Here is a 14,121-nt window from a genome sequence, read left to right as displayed (position 1 = left end):
ACTTCTATAGGTACTAAAAATAGGCTCCCAATGATACAGAGAGATAGCTTCAATGAAGAATGACTTTCTCTTTCTCTCTCTTTTTTTTAAACAATTCAGTCTTTTCAATGACAGCAATTAGCACTACCGACAGACAGGCAGCGATTAGGTACTGTATGTATTTTAATTATTATTCACCCAACTAGTACCTCCAAATCTGATAAAAGTCAGCTATTAACCAGGTGATATGTCGGTCTTCCTACTGCTCACCTACATTTCATATATGTAAAACTATGTCTTACAGGATTTTCTAGTATTAATACAAGTGATGGCACATTACAATATGCAGACAATTAATCATTTTCTGAATTGTTACTTTAAAAAGCTAAACAAAATGAACTTTTGTCCAGTTTGCTCAGATCACCTTTAACTCAGACACTTAAAGCAAAATATAGGTTAACATTTTATGTTTGTGAAATTTCAGTTTTTATCTAGGCATAGGTTTAAGGCTTTGATCTCTCATAAAAATTGGACAGAAGTTAAACACTCTATAGTTAAAGTATGTCAAAAAGTTCTCTGGAATGACAAAGTACCTGTGTAGAACTATACAAATTTTGATATGGTCATTTCAGAGTGTGTGTGTGTGTGTGTGTGTGCGTGTGTGCACACTCGCAGCGGCATGTGACATTTTTACCCCATTGGGAAAATTATATAGAAAAAAGGGCAAAACAAGTTAAATGTTTACTATATCATAGAGTATAATGAAATTAAATAAACATATGCAAAGAAATGCAGCTATTATGTCTAAATTCAATCTGTCTGAAATTCTATTTTATCAAATCTAACTCCCTATTCTGAGATGTGTTTCTACAGTTTAGAAGCCAAGTCTCTTCTGCTGCTTTCCTGACACTTACATATCCCTTTTATCAATTCCCCAGTTTGTTCCCATCCCAATTTTTAGTTGAGATGAACACTACCAAAGTGTTCTGGGTGGTGATGCAGGCAGCCCTATCTAAATTCAAAATATGCAGGAGTGGGTTAGCAGCCCCTGATATTTATTCTCAGGTCCCCTGAGTAGGCAATAAGGCATGTTGAACTAGAGGTACCAATAGTACCATGCTTGAGTCTCAGATGCAGCCTCCCCTAGTCCCAACAAACAAGCACAGAGAAAGAAGTGCTTGTTCAGGGCAGCCAGATGAGGATAGATCTCATTAATGTTTCTCTGGGTCTGAAGAAAAAAGAGAAAAATAGGTAATGTACCAAGTGTTTCTTAAAGCTAAGTGTTTTCAGTTTAAACATTTTTTTTTCATCCTAAAATGATGATCCTATAGATTTTTGTGGTTGTAAATGTTCCTTTTTGTAAAATCCAAAATTTAGGGAACTATTGATGTGGATTAGAAATGCCTACAGGCCACAGTGCTGAGTGACTCCCTTTGACATTTGAACCAAGGGTCAGCAATATTTCAGAGTAGCGGTGAAATCAATTAGTTTTGTTAAATAAAAAGATTATAATTTAGCATATTATATTTAAAGAGAAAAGTAGGTAGTGGCTACTCTTGTACAAGGCATTTGGAGGTATTTGGAGATGCTTATCGCCTTGGTTGAGGCCATATTATTATTCACTTTTATTATGTTTGTCTGAGTTGTAAATCACCATTGCTTTAAAGGTTGATTTTTAATGTGAAAGGTTTTGTGCCCTTGGACCAATATAGCTATGGTTCACTAGGTCATGTTTCTAGAGCCCCACACTCAGAGCTGAATGGTGATGGAAAGGGTTCACAACTATTATGTAGAACCATACATCTGGTGTGGCTGGAGAATTTCAGAGGCCAGCGGGATGCTGGGAAACATCTGCCCACTCAGCCTGGACAGTCCTAGGGCTTGAAGTAAGAAGCACCTCAGGAGCTGCCTTCAGTTACCCTTTACCTCTCCTCAAGAGGCTGGCTTAGCATCTATGCATGGTCTTTTAGTTCAGAATAGGTTTCACTTGGAGTAATTGCTCAAAGTAGTACACTCTCTCTCTCTCTCTCTCTCTCTCTCTCTTTCTTTCTGATGGAGCTTTTGCTCTGTTGCCCAGGCTGGAGTGTAGTGTTATGATCTCAGCTCACTGCAATCTCTGCCTCCTGGGTTCAAGCGATTCTCCTGCCTTAGCCTCCGGAGTAGCTGGGATTATAGGCACCCACCACCACTGCTTGGCTAATTTGTATATTTTTAGTAGAGACGAGGTTTCACCATGTTGGTCAGGCTTGTTTTGAACTCTTGATCTCAGGTGATCCACCCGCCTCGGCCTCCCAAAGTGCTGGGATTACAGGCATGAGCCACTGCACCCGACCTGACCTTTTTTCTTTAAAGGAAATTTTTATTAAAGTTTAGAAATTATACAAGTAATACAATAATATGTTCCTTAACCTTTGTTCTGTATGCTAAATTGGTAGGTTTAAAAAATTAGCTTTTTATAAAATGAATATATAACATCAATAACTTTATCATATTACGTTTTTTATTTTTATAGATTTAGGGGTTTCAAGTGTATTTTTGTTACATGGATATACTACATAGTGGTAAAGTCTGGGCTTTTAGTTTAACTGTCACCCCAAATAGTATACATCATACCCAATAGGTAAGTTCTCATCCTTCATCTTCCACCTGCCACCTTTTGGAGTCTCCAGTGTCTATTATTCTACTTTGTATGTCCATATGTACCCATTGTATAGCTCCCACTTATAAGTGAGAACATGTGGTATTTTACTTTCTGTTTCAGAGTGACTTCACTTAAGATAGTGGCCTCCAGCTCCATCCTTGTTGCTGCAAGATATGATTTCATTCATTTTTATGGCCAAGCAGTATTCCATAGTAGATATCTGTATATATCTATATAAATATATATAGATATGCACCCCATTTTCTTTATCCAGTCATCCTTTGATGGATGCTTAGTTGATTCCAAGACTTTGCTATCATGAATAGAGCTGCAATAAACATACCAGTGTAGATGTCTTCTTGGTAAAAGACTTCTTTTGCTTTGGGTAGATACCCAGTAGTGATACTGCTGGATCAAATAGTAGTTCTATCTTTAGCTCTTTGAGAAATCTCCACACTGTTTTCCACAGAGGCTGTACTAATTTACATTCCCACCAACAGTGTATATGCATCCCCTTTTCTCTGTATCCTTGCCAACATCTGTTGTTTTTCGCTTTTTTAAATAGTAGCCATTATGACTGCTGTGAGATGGTATCTCATTGTGGTTTTAATTTGCATTTCTCTGATGATTAGTGATGTGTTGAGCATTTTTTCATATGTTTGTTGGCCACTTACATGTATCACATTAATTTCAACATACCTAAACATACTTACAAAACAAAAAACTTTCCAACACCCATGCTTAAGACAACAGCCCTTTCCTGTAATCCAGGTTTGTTTTCTTTTCATTATTTCAAGGAGTCTTGCAGAGGGGATAGGAAATAAGAAAGGAGAAAGAAAAGGAGAGGAAGTTTCATCCTAAGTGTTTGGAAACACTGGACTCTTATCTTGCCAAAACACACTGTAATCTTCTCTACAAGAGGTCACATATTTAGGTGGGTTCCTACAAGAATACCTGTCGTATACTTTTACAGCCTCTCTTTTTGTTCTCATTTTGGAGAGGATCACTGAGCAAGGGCAATTTCAAAGCTCCATCAGGAATGATCCATAATTTAAGTCTCTGAGATATTATAGTGTTTTCAATAATAACACATCTCATTTCTTTATATAGTATCATTTGCTTTTCAAAGAGCTTTCATACTTGATTATCACCTTTGATTCTCACAGTATTTCATGAAGTAGATGGAATAGGAATTATTGTTTCTAATTCAATTATGAAACAGACCCAAAAAGATGGAGTGGTTTATCCAAGATTATAAATCTTAGCAAACTAGCTGGTACATACTAGATTCTTAATTATTGATTTACCTAGCCAGAGTCATTATTGAAATTTAGTTCTCCCATATGCTTGTTCTGAATTACTTCCACTATGTCACCCTGTTTTCCTTTTGTAAGATATTTTGAATATGCAAACCATTCATAAAACAAAAGATGAATACAGTTTATGTGGTTTATATTATTTGGGAGTGAGACTATAACAACAGTGACAGCTATAACTTACCAAACTTTTTTCAAGTGCCAAGAACTGTGCTATATCTTTACATATGTTATTTTCTAACAATGTTTGCAAGGTAGGCATTACAGTTTACAGATGAGAAAACCAAATCTCAAAGAGATAAAATAACTTGCTTAAAACTACAAAGTTATGTAAGTAATTGAGCTGGGATTTCAATTTTGGTAGGTCAAAATACAAAACTCTTCAAACTGCTTCCCTAAGGCTTGAGGGAACTGAAAGAACTATCCAAGAACTAGGGCATTTATAAAATTTTATAAATTTTGCAAAAGCTGTGCTTGCAAATAAATTAATGGCAGCCTTGATTAAATTATGATGAATTCAACTACTGTCCAGTTCATTTGATGGAAACTGCAGATTAATACATTCTGATTTTTGAAAGGAACACCTAATCCAACCTAAGTTAGAAATACTTAAAAAGTAAACCTAAATAAATATTGTTATATTTATCATCTGGAATGAAAAAATCATGAGCAAGGATGTTTTTAGTTTGAGCCAAGTATCAAATTCCATACTATTTATGTGTGGGGGAAAAAAGTTACTAATAGCTCATTTATTAACCTTACTACTTACATAATGCTTTCTATGTAGTCATCAAACACCTGCATGTTAGAAAATATTTTAAAAACCCATCTTTATATGTTGATAGTATTAGGAGGACTACAATAAAAATATTTTAGACTTTTCCATGATGAAAGTACTTTTTCTAATGCAGAAAAACAACAGTGATAACAGACTGGTGATAATATAATGCTACTATGAAATTATATAGCCTGATTTTTCTATCTCTTCAAACATTAACTCTGTGGTCCTTGCAGTGTACCATGAGGGCTGGTAGAAGTTACCCATAACACAGTCCTATGGTGTCAGCTAAAGAGCCACCTGGGCATTCTATTAGGAAAAACTAGAAGAAAACCAGAAAGGTCAATCAGCTCATTCACAGTATATAAGTAAATGATTTGACTAAACAATTACCATGGCACAGGGTGGCTGATGCCAACTGCTTATAATATCAGAAAGATAAATAAAAATAAAAGAAAATTTCAGCCGGCTATCTGTAATAGGAATTAAAAAAATAACAGGCTGAGCCAGGCGCGGTGGCTCACGCCTGTAATCCCAGCACTTTGGGAGGCCGAGGTGGGTGGATCACGAGGTCAAGAGATCGAGACCATCCTGGTCAACACAGTGAAACCCCGTCTCTGCTAAAAATACAAAACATTAGCTGGGCATGGTGGCGCGTGCCTGTAATCCCAGCTACTCAGGAGGCTGAGGCAGGAGAATTGCCTGAACCCAGGAGGCGGAGGTTGCAGTGAGCGGAGATNAAAAATAAATAAAAATAAAAAAGAAGGAAATGGTAATCATAAAATATTATTTCAGCCCAAGGTAACTAGAGGAATACCCAAAAAAAAAAAAAAAACAAAAAACAGGCTGAAAGTTAAAAAAATAATAATAATAATGGGAGCATATTCAATGAGTCCTTGTTAGTTTTCAGGTTCACCAGCCCTTAGGAAGCGTGAAAAGAAGCTTTCTTAGCCTGAGGCTGAACCATAGCTAGCCCCTGGGTTTCTCTTAGCTCAAGGGTCTGGCATAACAGTATTTCAGCTTTTTTCTTCTCTTCCCTCAACTGGATGTAGTCAGCCAATCCATTTAAGAGTGGCACATACTGACTGCCTTTCAAGAAGAAAAGGAGACCAAGTGTACATTACGCTTCTTTCTTGTAACTAAGCAGCACCAATGCTAAGTAGCTAGTGGAAAAATTAAGCATCAGGGAATAAGAATCTCCTGACTCCATGACCTTTTTCAGCCAAAGTTCCTACCGTAGATCGAACACTACACATATATACTGTTCTGTAGAAAACTGAAAAGAAAAGAGGAGGGCTTTCAAAAATATTAGTTCTTCACACGGGTTTTCTATTATTATTTTAAGCATGTCTAGCCTTTTCTATTTCCTCTCAATGTTCTGCCTCTAGAAAGGGAATTTGAGGATGGGAGGTGTTACAGGTTGGTGGGGGCCCAAGATAAAAAGACTCACATCCATTCATCTCAGCACTAAAAAAAAAAGACAAAACAAACAAACAAACAAAAAAACAAAAACAAGTCTCACCTCTCTCATCCATTCTCGAATCGTTTTGCCAGCTTCTTGATGCCACACATTGTGAACAGAGTCTGTCAATGCCACAGCAGTTACCTTATTTTTTACATCTGCTTCTCGTTGAATCATCTGTTTCAAAAAAGGAAAATAAAATATTGGTTATAATTGTTTTTCCTACTGGGTGCAGCCTGCTTAGTCAGAAATAACAATATTATATTAAAAATGAAAAAGCATGCATCTCTGGTTCAAAGTTACTCTTTTTTTGCACTGAATACATACCCTATTCTTGTCCAGAAATGTGAAAAGACCTAATATTTTCCTTTAAAAAGATAATACCACTTAAGTCCTAGAACTACACAGCTCTATTATTTTCCATGTGGTTTGACAATTCAAGGATTAAAGGGATCACAGGGGAATCCCTGAGGGTTCCTTTTACAAGTTTCTTCTACCACTTCCTATTTCAGTGCTTCAGGAAAGTTAGTACTCGAGGTTCACTGTTAGCCACTTAGGACCAACTTCTACTAATTTTCAGTAGACGGCATATCAGTAAAGGAAGATATAGCTTGCTTTCACTTTTCCAATTTAACTAGACTATTCTTCACCATGGCCTTGTAATTCCTTGGTGTTTTAAATGCCCACAAAGATATTTTTTGTTCAAAGTCTATCAATATAATTTTGCTTCCTCAGATATTTCTTTATGTTGACAAAGTATTACATTGTATAAAAACTCCTTCTTATAGAATGCTATTTCTACAAAACAAAATAGCTTCTAAAATAACAAAAAAAGAGTTGCTTGGCTTAAAGATAATGAATTTATCAGTGGTCTGCCAGATAAAGAAATTAAAAGCTAAAATTTCAACATCAAAAGAAATGAAAAAAGGTTTAAATCTACTACACTAGTGACCTTAATTTGGCATAATAAACATAAGAAAGCTTAAAAAATTACAGTTAAAATAAGAGAAATAGTAACCTTGTATTTCATAATGTTTTTTTTTTTTTGGCTTCAAATGTCTTTTCTCCCTCTAAATTCTTTTATTGAAAAAAAGAACAACAATTTATCTATCATTTGCTGTTAATTTCCATGAATTGTCTATCAAAAATATAATAGTGCACTTCAAAAAAAAAAAAATTCTGAATGGTGATGAAAGCTCATACAGAGAAAGAACACTGCACACCATGCTTATGATACCAAAGGATGCCTGTTAGCATTCTGAATTTAAAATGTCTCTCTCTCTCTTTTAAATTTTTTGAAACCCAGCATATTCACATACTGTCTCAATGAATATTACCTAATGGGAATCCAACTCACTGTTAATGCTGCCTCAGCAACATTTCTGCACCTCAAGTGTTTGTGTCCTGTGTTTTCTGCTTATATAATGTAAAAATCTTAAAATCAATATTGGTTACCAACATCATAATATTACTGTAAAACTTTATCTTGCAATACCAATAATATTTTTAAAAGCATAAAATAATTCTCTAGTTTAATATTTCACATGAACTATTAAGTAGTATGCTACCTTCTTCTAGATTTTATTTTACAAATAGATTCTCATTGGATCACATTGGCACTAGGACATAAAAGTTTAAACCAACAATAAAACCCAAAATTCCACAATAGTGAATCCATCTGGCTTATGAAGAAATTATGTGTCCTTATTCTCATTTTCTAAATAGTAACACTTTAGATCTAGACCAATTGTTGCTGAAGTACAAAATAAGAACATACTTTCCTGGTATTCTAAGGATATGTTTGTGTTTTAAAATATTTGACCTGGATTTTGCTCTGGTTGTTGTTAACATATGCAGATTTATTTAAGACAGCATCTGAAGACACTAAATCTTGAGAGCCATTTGTGAAATGAGATTAAATGAAGTAATGAATTGGTGAGGAGTTAGTGTTAAAGTAGAAAACCTGGGGATTAAAATTCTATAAGTTGGAAAAATACAGAGTTGTTAGAGGGATCACTAGAGGAAAATATCTGTAGTCTGTCTTTCTGGCTGACATTTCATACAATGGAAATGACAACATGTGATTTATCATTACATCATACTATCACATTATAATGCAATATGATACTCTCTTACACTGTTATCATACTTTAAAATTTAAAAATCACTTTAATATTTTATTATTATAGGTGCGGAATGGCCAAATTCCAGAAGATCTTAATGAATAGCTGTTTACAAATTAAGGCAGTAACAAAGAATTTCCAATATTTGACTGTTTAGGGTTAGTAGAATTGTGAATAAGTGAATATCTTAACAGGCTAGCTCTTCAGACTATTTACCTCTGTTTCAGCCTTGCTGCAGCCTAATTTAGTAGTCCTGGAACTACTTGTAACTGCCATTTCTGTCCAGACTCTCTGCTTCTTGCATTTATTAGTCTGGGTCACAGTTGTCCCTTACTTCTTCCACTATGAATGAGCACTGATGAAAAATACCAAAGAGAGGCAATGGTGGGGGGAGATGGAATTGGGTTTGCTTAAGAGACAGACCTTAGGTGAAATATAGCCAAAGCAAGAAATGAGTAGAAGCACAGCTGGGCAGGAAAAAACCTTCTATAATATGGTCTGTAACAGAAGACCATAAGAGTCTGGAAAACTCTCTGAAAGGGAGAAAGCCATATCATCAAAGTCCTTCTGCATAACAATCTAAGGTGAATATGGCCTTAATTATGGTCTGTTGATATGAACAACTTGAAATTCCTTGTAAAATGCTTTCTAAATGGGCATATGAATATTTTTCTGAGGAGAAGATCTTTAACTTTCATGAGATTCTCAAAGGAATCTTAGTCTGTAAATATGATAAGGCCATGTTATCTAAATATCTCCCTATATTCTTGAATGAACTATGAAGTATCTAGTAAGAGATCCCCTTGAATAATTACACTTAAGGTCAACTTCCATACCATTTTTGTTACAATATCTTCAGTATGGTATCAAGAGTTGGATAGAAGTGATGACAAATTTTGACACCTCAGACATCAACATCCTAAAGTTCCATGGCTTAATAGGCTATATATGGTAAAGTTACAATTAAAATATTGCTTTTCATAAAAAACGATGAGTTCGTGTCCTTTGTAGGGACACGGATGAACCTGGAAACCATCATTCTCAGCAAACTGACACAAAAGCATAAAATCAAACCCCGCATGTTCTCACCCATAGGCGGGTGTTGAACAATGAGAACACATGGACACAGGGAGGGGAGCACTACACACTGGGGTCTGTTGGGGGGAAATAGGGGAGGGACAGCGGGGGGAGGGGAGTTGGGGAGAGATAGCATGGGAAGAAGTGCTAGATGTGGGTTATGGGGAGGAAAGCAGCAGATCACACTGCCACGTGTGTGCCTATGCAACAATCTTGCATGCTCTTCACATGTACCCCAAAATGCAATAAAATTAAAAAAAAAAAAGAAAAAAATATTGCTTTTATTTGTCTGTGTATAATATTTATTTTAATCTGAATATCAGTTTCCAAATTTCAAAATAAAATACAAATTAATTCTCATTTTACTCTCAAATAATATGGAAATGTATGCAAAACTTGTATTACTTTCCCTGTTTGTGGATAAGTAAACTGAGACAATTTAAGTAACTAGTTAAAGGCCACTCAGACACAAAGGGATAAAACTGTGACTGGACCTTGGATATATGTCATGTTCTTTCATCTGTATTACATAAGTTCTACTTCTCAGTAATACGTAACACTCTTACATAAATAAACTCAATTGATTAATTCCCTTTTCAAATATACAGCATTTTATTCACTTGGACATTTTTTTTAACGGTAAAAAGATCCAGATCAGTAAGGAATGTTGAAATTCTGAAAATCATGCCAAGAGAGAAATCAGCCAGGAGCAGGAACTGACAATAGCGCTTTAAAATTATTACAGTTCTAAAATAAATAATGCCTAGGGTAAGAGGGAAAATCAGATATTCCTATGAATCATACAGATAATTTCAGCATCAATAAAAAAATGTAGCTCTGTTACCTGATATTTTTGTTTCCTTAATTCTATCCATTTATCCACTCGTAGTCTTTTCACTTTAGCTAAACATAATTAATCTGCTCTTTGCTTCATTATGTAGCATGCTCCTAGTCTGACAAAAGTTTAAGCCACTAAATATCAAGTACAGTACTTTGAATAGATTAAAAACATATGCCATCTATATGCAAGCTCATATTAACACTGCTGATGGGGTTGAAAAGGAGGGAGGAAAATCCTGTTTATCATTATATTTTCTTCCAGAGTAAGAGTTAAAAAATTAACTAACAGTGGCAAGACAGTGAGTTTGCCTAAGAGTATTTGGTGAGATGAAGACCACAGGACCAAAGGGAGGTGCTGGAGGGCCAGAGCCAGCAAGGTTACCTCTGCTCCCTTCCATGTACAGTGCAGGCCTTCCACAGAGCTACTATCATTTCTCTCCAGAAATCCTGCAGACCTTTTCTGTCCATCTAATTTACCTCACCATGCTTTCTCTCAGGTCCTCAAATGACGTACCTGCCTACTCTCTTCACAGATACCTGCCAAATTCCAAATGCTTCATGTCATCCTAAGCATTCTGCAATTTCCTTTACGTGCTTAAAAACTGTTTTAGCATTTCTCTGAATTTCATTTCTTCCAGAACTCTACCATAAATGACTTTCCACAAAGGAAAACACAAAGATTCCTTCACTTCTGCCAAACTGAATTATGATTTAATTTAATTTAAATTGAATTAAGGTAAAGAGATGCCTTAATTTACTTTGAAAGCAGGGACACGTTGATGTTATAGGGATGCTCTGCCATGAAGTCTTTAGCATATCTCAAATCCAGGGGCCTTGGGTTATGGGAATTGTAAAACCAACCCAATTCAATCTCCAAACCTAAAGGAGAAGGAAACTCTAAATTGGGTTGGCTTCACCCTAACCTAAAAGAAGTAGATGCATAATTTCATCTTCCTGTATCTGTAGCCTGGCAGCCATGGCACTCAGAATAATTACTTCTCCTTATATTTTAAAGTCCAAGGAAATTCCTAAAATGGCCAGTGTGGGTTCTGGTAGGGGCATATATATGTGCATGCAGAACCATAGCTATGTTTGGATATATCATATGTTTTAAACATGGTTTTGAAAAAAAAATAGAGTCTTCCATCAGCAAAAGCTATTACTTTCATTTTAAACTATGACATGTGTTACACATATGTACTGTTGAGGGTTACAGCATGTGAATTGCTTGTACAGGAAAGGATATTCTGAAAAGAAAATCAAGTAACACATATTTGCTTCAGATTAGGATCTGACACTACTGTACATTTATAAATCCAAGGATCATTACTACCGTACGAGTATGAATGAAGCATCACTCCGGTTAATAGCACAGTTGAGGTTTGAGATGCGTTTAAAAAAAAATACATATATATAAATAGATTAGCTCCCTCTAGAGCTCCTTGAGTTAAAATTTCAGATTAAGTTGTTTCAAAGGCTTGAAAAGTATAAAACGCTAGTACTTTTTCACTATGCAGATCATAATTGCACTCAGTGCCTCTACTTGAGTGCAGTCTTTATGTGGGTTAATAAAGTATAACATTTTATTACAGACTTCTCCTATCACGTTATATTTCTGCCTGCATATTCCTCATTTCATGGTACTCTGCCCTGTGCTATCCAAGCCCACCTGGTTACAAGTGTGCCCTGTACCATGATGACTTAACAGCCAACTCTGGGTTTGGCAGTCTTTCTGTTAAGGTCAGAGACTACTTTGTGCTATTCTTCCTGAAGATTCTTTTGGACAAGTCTACCCTAACAGAATGCTACTAATAGAACAAATACCATTTTTGGTGTAATACTAAAACCTTGATTCTGTCACCCAAGGCACTAGCACCTCTAGTGATAATAATGAAATACACACACTTCAGTAGATACAATGTGAAGACTAAACTGCCCAGCAGGAAATTCAGACGAGTATGACATTCAACTCTCCTGTTACTTGCAGTTCAAACCTCTAATCTGCATTCACTAGTTCTATGTTGAAAGTAGAAGCTTCGGAAGTTAAGTGTAATAGTTAAATTCAAGGATGGTGGAGTCAGATTCCCTGGGTTCAAGTCCATGCTCTGCCATTTCTAGTAATGACACTTTGAGTAAATTATTTTTCTGTACTTCAATTTTATCATGTGAAAGTCATGGGAGATGATAAATCCACTTAAGTCATAGGATTATTTTGAGTATTAAATGAAAAATATGTAAAGCAATTAGCAGAGGACGTGGTACATAGTACACAATTATAATAGGTCATCTCACAAAAATATGCAATGTAAACTACTCCAAATCTTTAAAAAGTGCATTATACTCACTCGTATAGAGGAAGCCAACAGAAGTTTAGTTTATAAATGCACTTAATAAAAAATACTACTTTAAAAAAGGCACAGGTCCGTAAAGAAAAAGTGTACGAAGGGCTGTTTTTTCCCTTGATGATGTGGTACAAGTATTCCATAGCTGCATGGCTAAGAAGTACTAAGATCTGATTACTGTGTGTATTCGAAATCCTGTTATCAGCATACCAGACTAGTCATATCACTATGCACTTGAAAATGAAAACAGAATTGGTGAAGCAATACTGTGGTAGTTCTGCTTTCCACCCACCAGTGAACCCTTTCAGAATGCCTTGAGTTGGCAATAAAGCATGAAGTCATGGTTCAGCAGTGCCATGCTGGGGGAAGGAGTCCCTTTTCCACCTTGTTTTGTACATAGAGGTAGTGTAACGACTGCATTAAAAAAAAAAATCAGAGATATAGAATATGCCCAGAGGAAGGCAGTATAGTGTTACTGTTAAAAGCATGCATAGGCTTTAGAATTAGATGTACTTAGATTTTTAGTTTTTGTTAATCATTTTAAGAACACACAAATGAGAATAATACCAGTAATCTCTTCATAGGGCTGCTGGAGCATAAAGGAGATAAAGCATGTAAGAAACCAATAATGTCAGCTATTATTATTACCTTGACATTCATCTCTAGTTTCTAAAATATAACCTTCCTTTTAGATGTGGTATCTAAGTGCTCTTCAGGGACATCAAAAGTCATACTGATAGGGTAACAGTTTTGAAGTATCATACAACTTCTACCTCCATCTCCACCCCTTCTTCCCTGATTTTGTAAAGTGATTTGGGCTTGCTTAAATATTTTAAAGGAAATAATTACGTACAAATAAGATGACTATAGATTCTAGTTTGCCCAGGACAGTCTTAGCTTATGACTATTAAACTGGCACAATTAATAATAGTGTCTCCTTTCCCTGTTACAGTGCTCTGGTTTGGATGGGAAATAATTTGGTCATCACATGTATAACACAATGTTGAATGCTACTGTGGTAAACAGGTAAAGCTTATAGTTTCCTTCTACTCAATGCTTATCAATTTAAGCATATACCCCAAACCTATACAGCTGTCTAAAAACATTTAGGAAAACATACAAGAGGTATTTCAGAGGGTTTCTAAGTTCAAAATTTAAGAGCAAGCCTTAGTGCCGTGCTGAGCCCCTCACAGATGGACAAGCAGTCTCACACACTGGTTAGATAAACATGGCCAGCTGGATCTCCACTGTAGCAACAGGATAAGACAACATTCTCTCTTCCTGTGCTTTGAAGCCCTAGCTTCAATTCTTGCAACCTTTGTCTAATTTCAGGAAGGAAAAGGCTCTCCACAGGCAAGAACACCAAGGGATAGGGTGTGTAAACTGAAACTTCTTGGGTCACATGCATTTATGAAGATAAGTCTCCAGCCACTAGTTAGGGAAAGGCAAGTTATGATTTATTATTGCAGGCGGCCAGAAGAGAGCAGTAATAACTTCCTTTTCCTTTCCTTCTAGACCATGCTGCCACGTGCAAGCTCTCTCAACAACAAAAAAGCATGTGTA

The 14,121-nt window shown here is 35.8% G+C and overlaps 1 protein-coding gene across 9 annotated transcripts in view; it reads right to left on the bottom strand.

Annotated features, from left to right (window-relative positions):
* The window catches only part of FAM172A (family with sequence similarity 172 member A), a 508,558-nt gene that overhangs the window by 161,188 nt on the left and 333,249 nt on the right, over positions 1-14,121 (bottom strand). For all 9 annotated transcript variants that reach the window (XM_037733283.1, XM_037733284.1, XM_037733288.1 and 6 more), the window contains one exon: positions 6,237-6,353. In XM_037733283.1, the coding sequence (XP_037589211.1) occupies positions 6,237-6,353 (117 nt within the window). The remainder of the gene's footprint in view (positions 1-6,236; positions 6,354-14,121) is intronic.

This window comes from Cebus imitator, unplaced genomic scaffold (assembly GCF_001604975.1).
Source record: "Cebus imitator isolate Cc_AM_T3 unplaced genomic scaffold, Cebus_imitator-1.0 Scaffold511, whole genome shotgun sequence".
Taxonomy (NCBI): Eukaryota; Metazoa; Chordata; class Mammalia; order Primates; family Cebidae; genus Cebus; species Cebus imitator.
The sequence above is the reverse complement of the archived record's forward strand: the minus strand, read 5'-3'. Positions and strand labels throughout refer to the sequence as shown.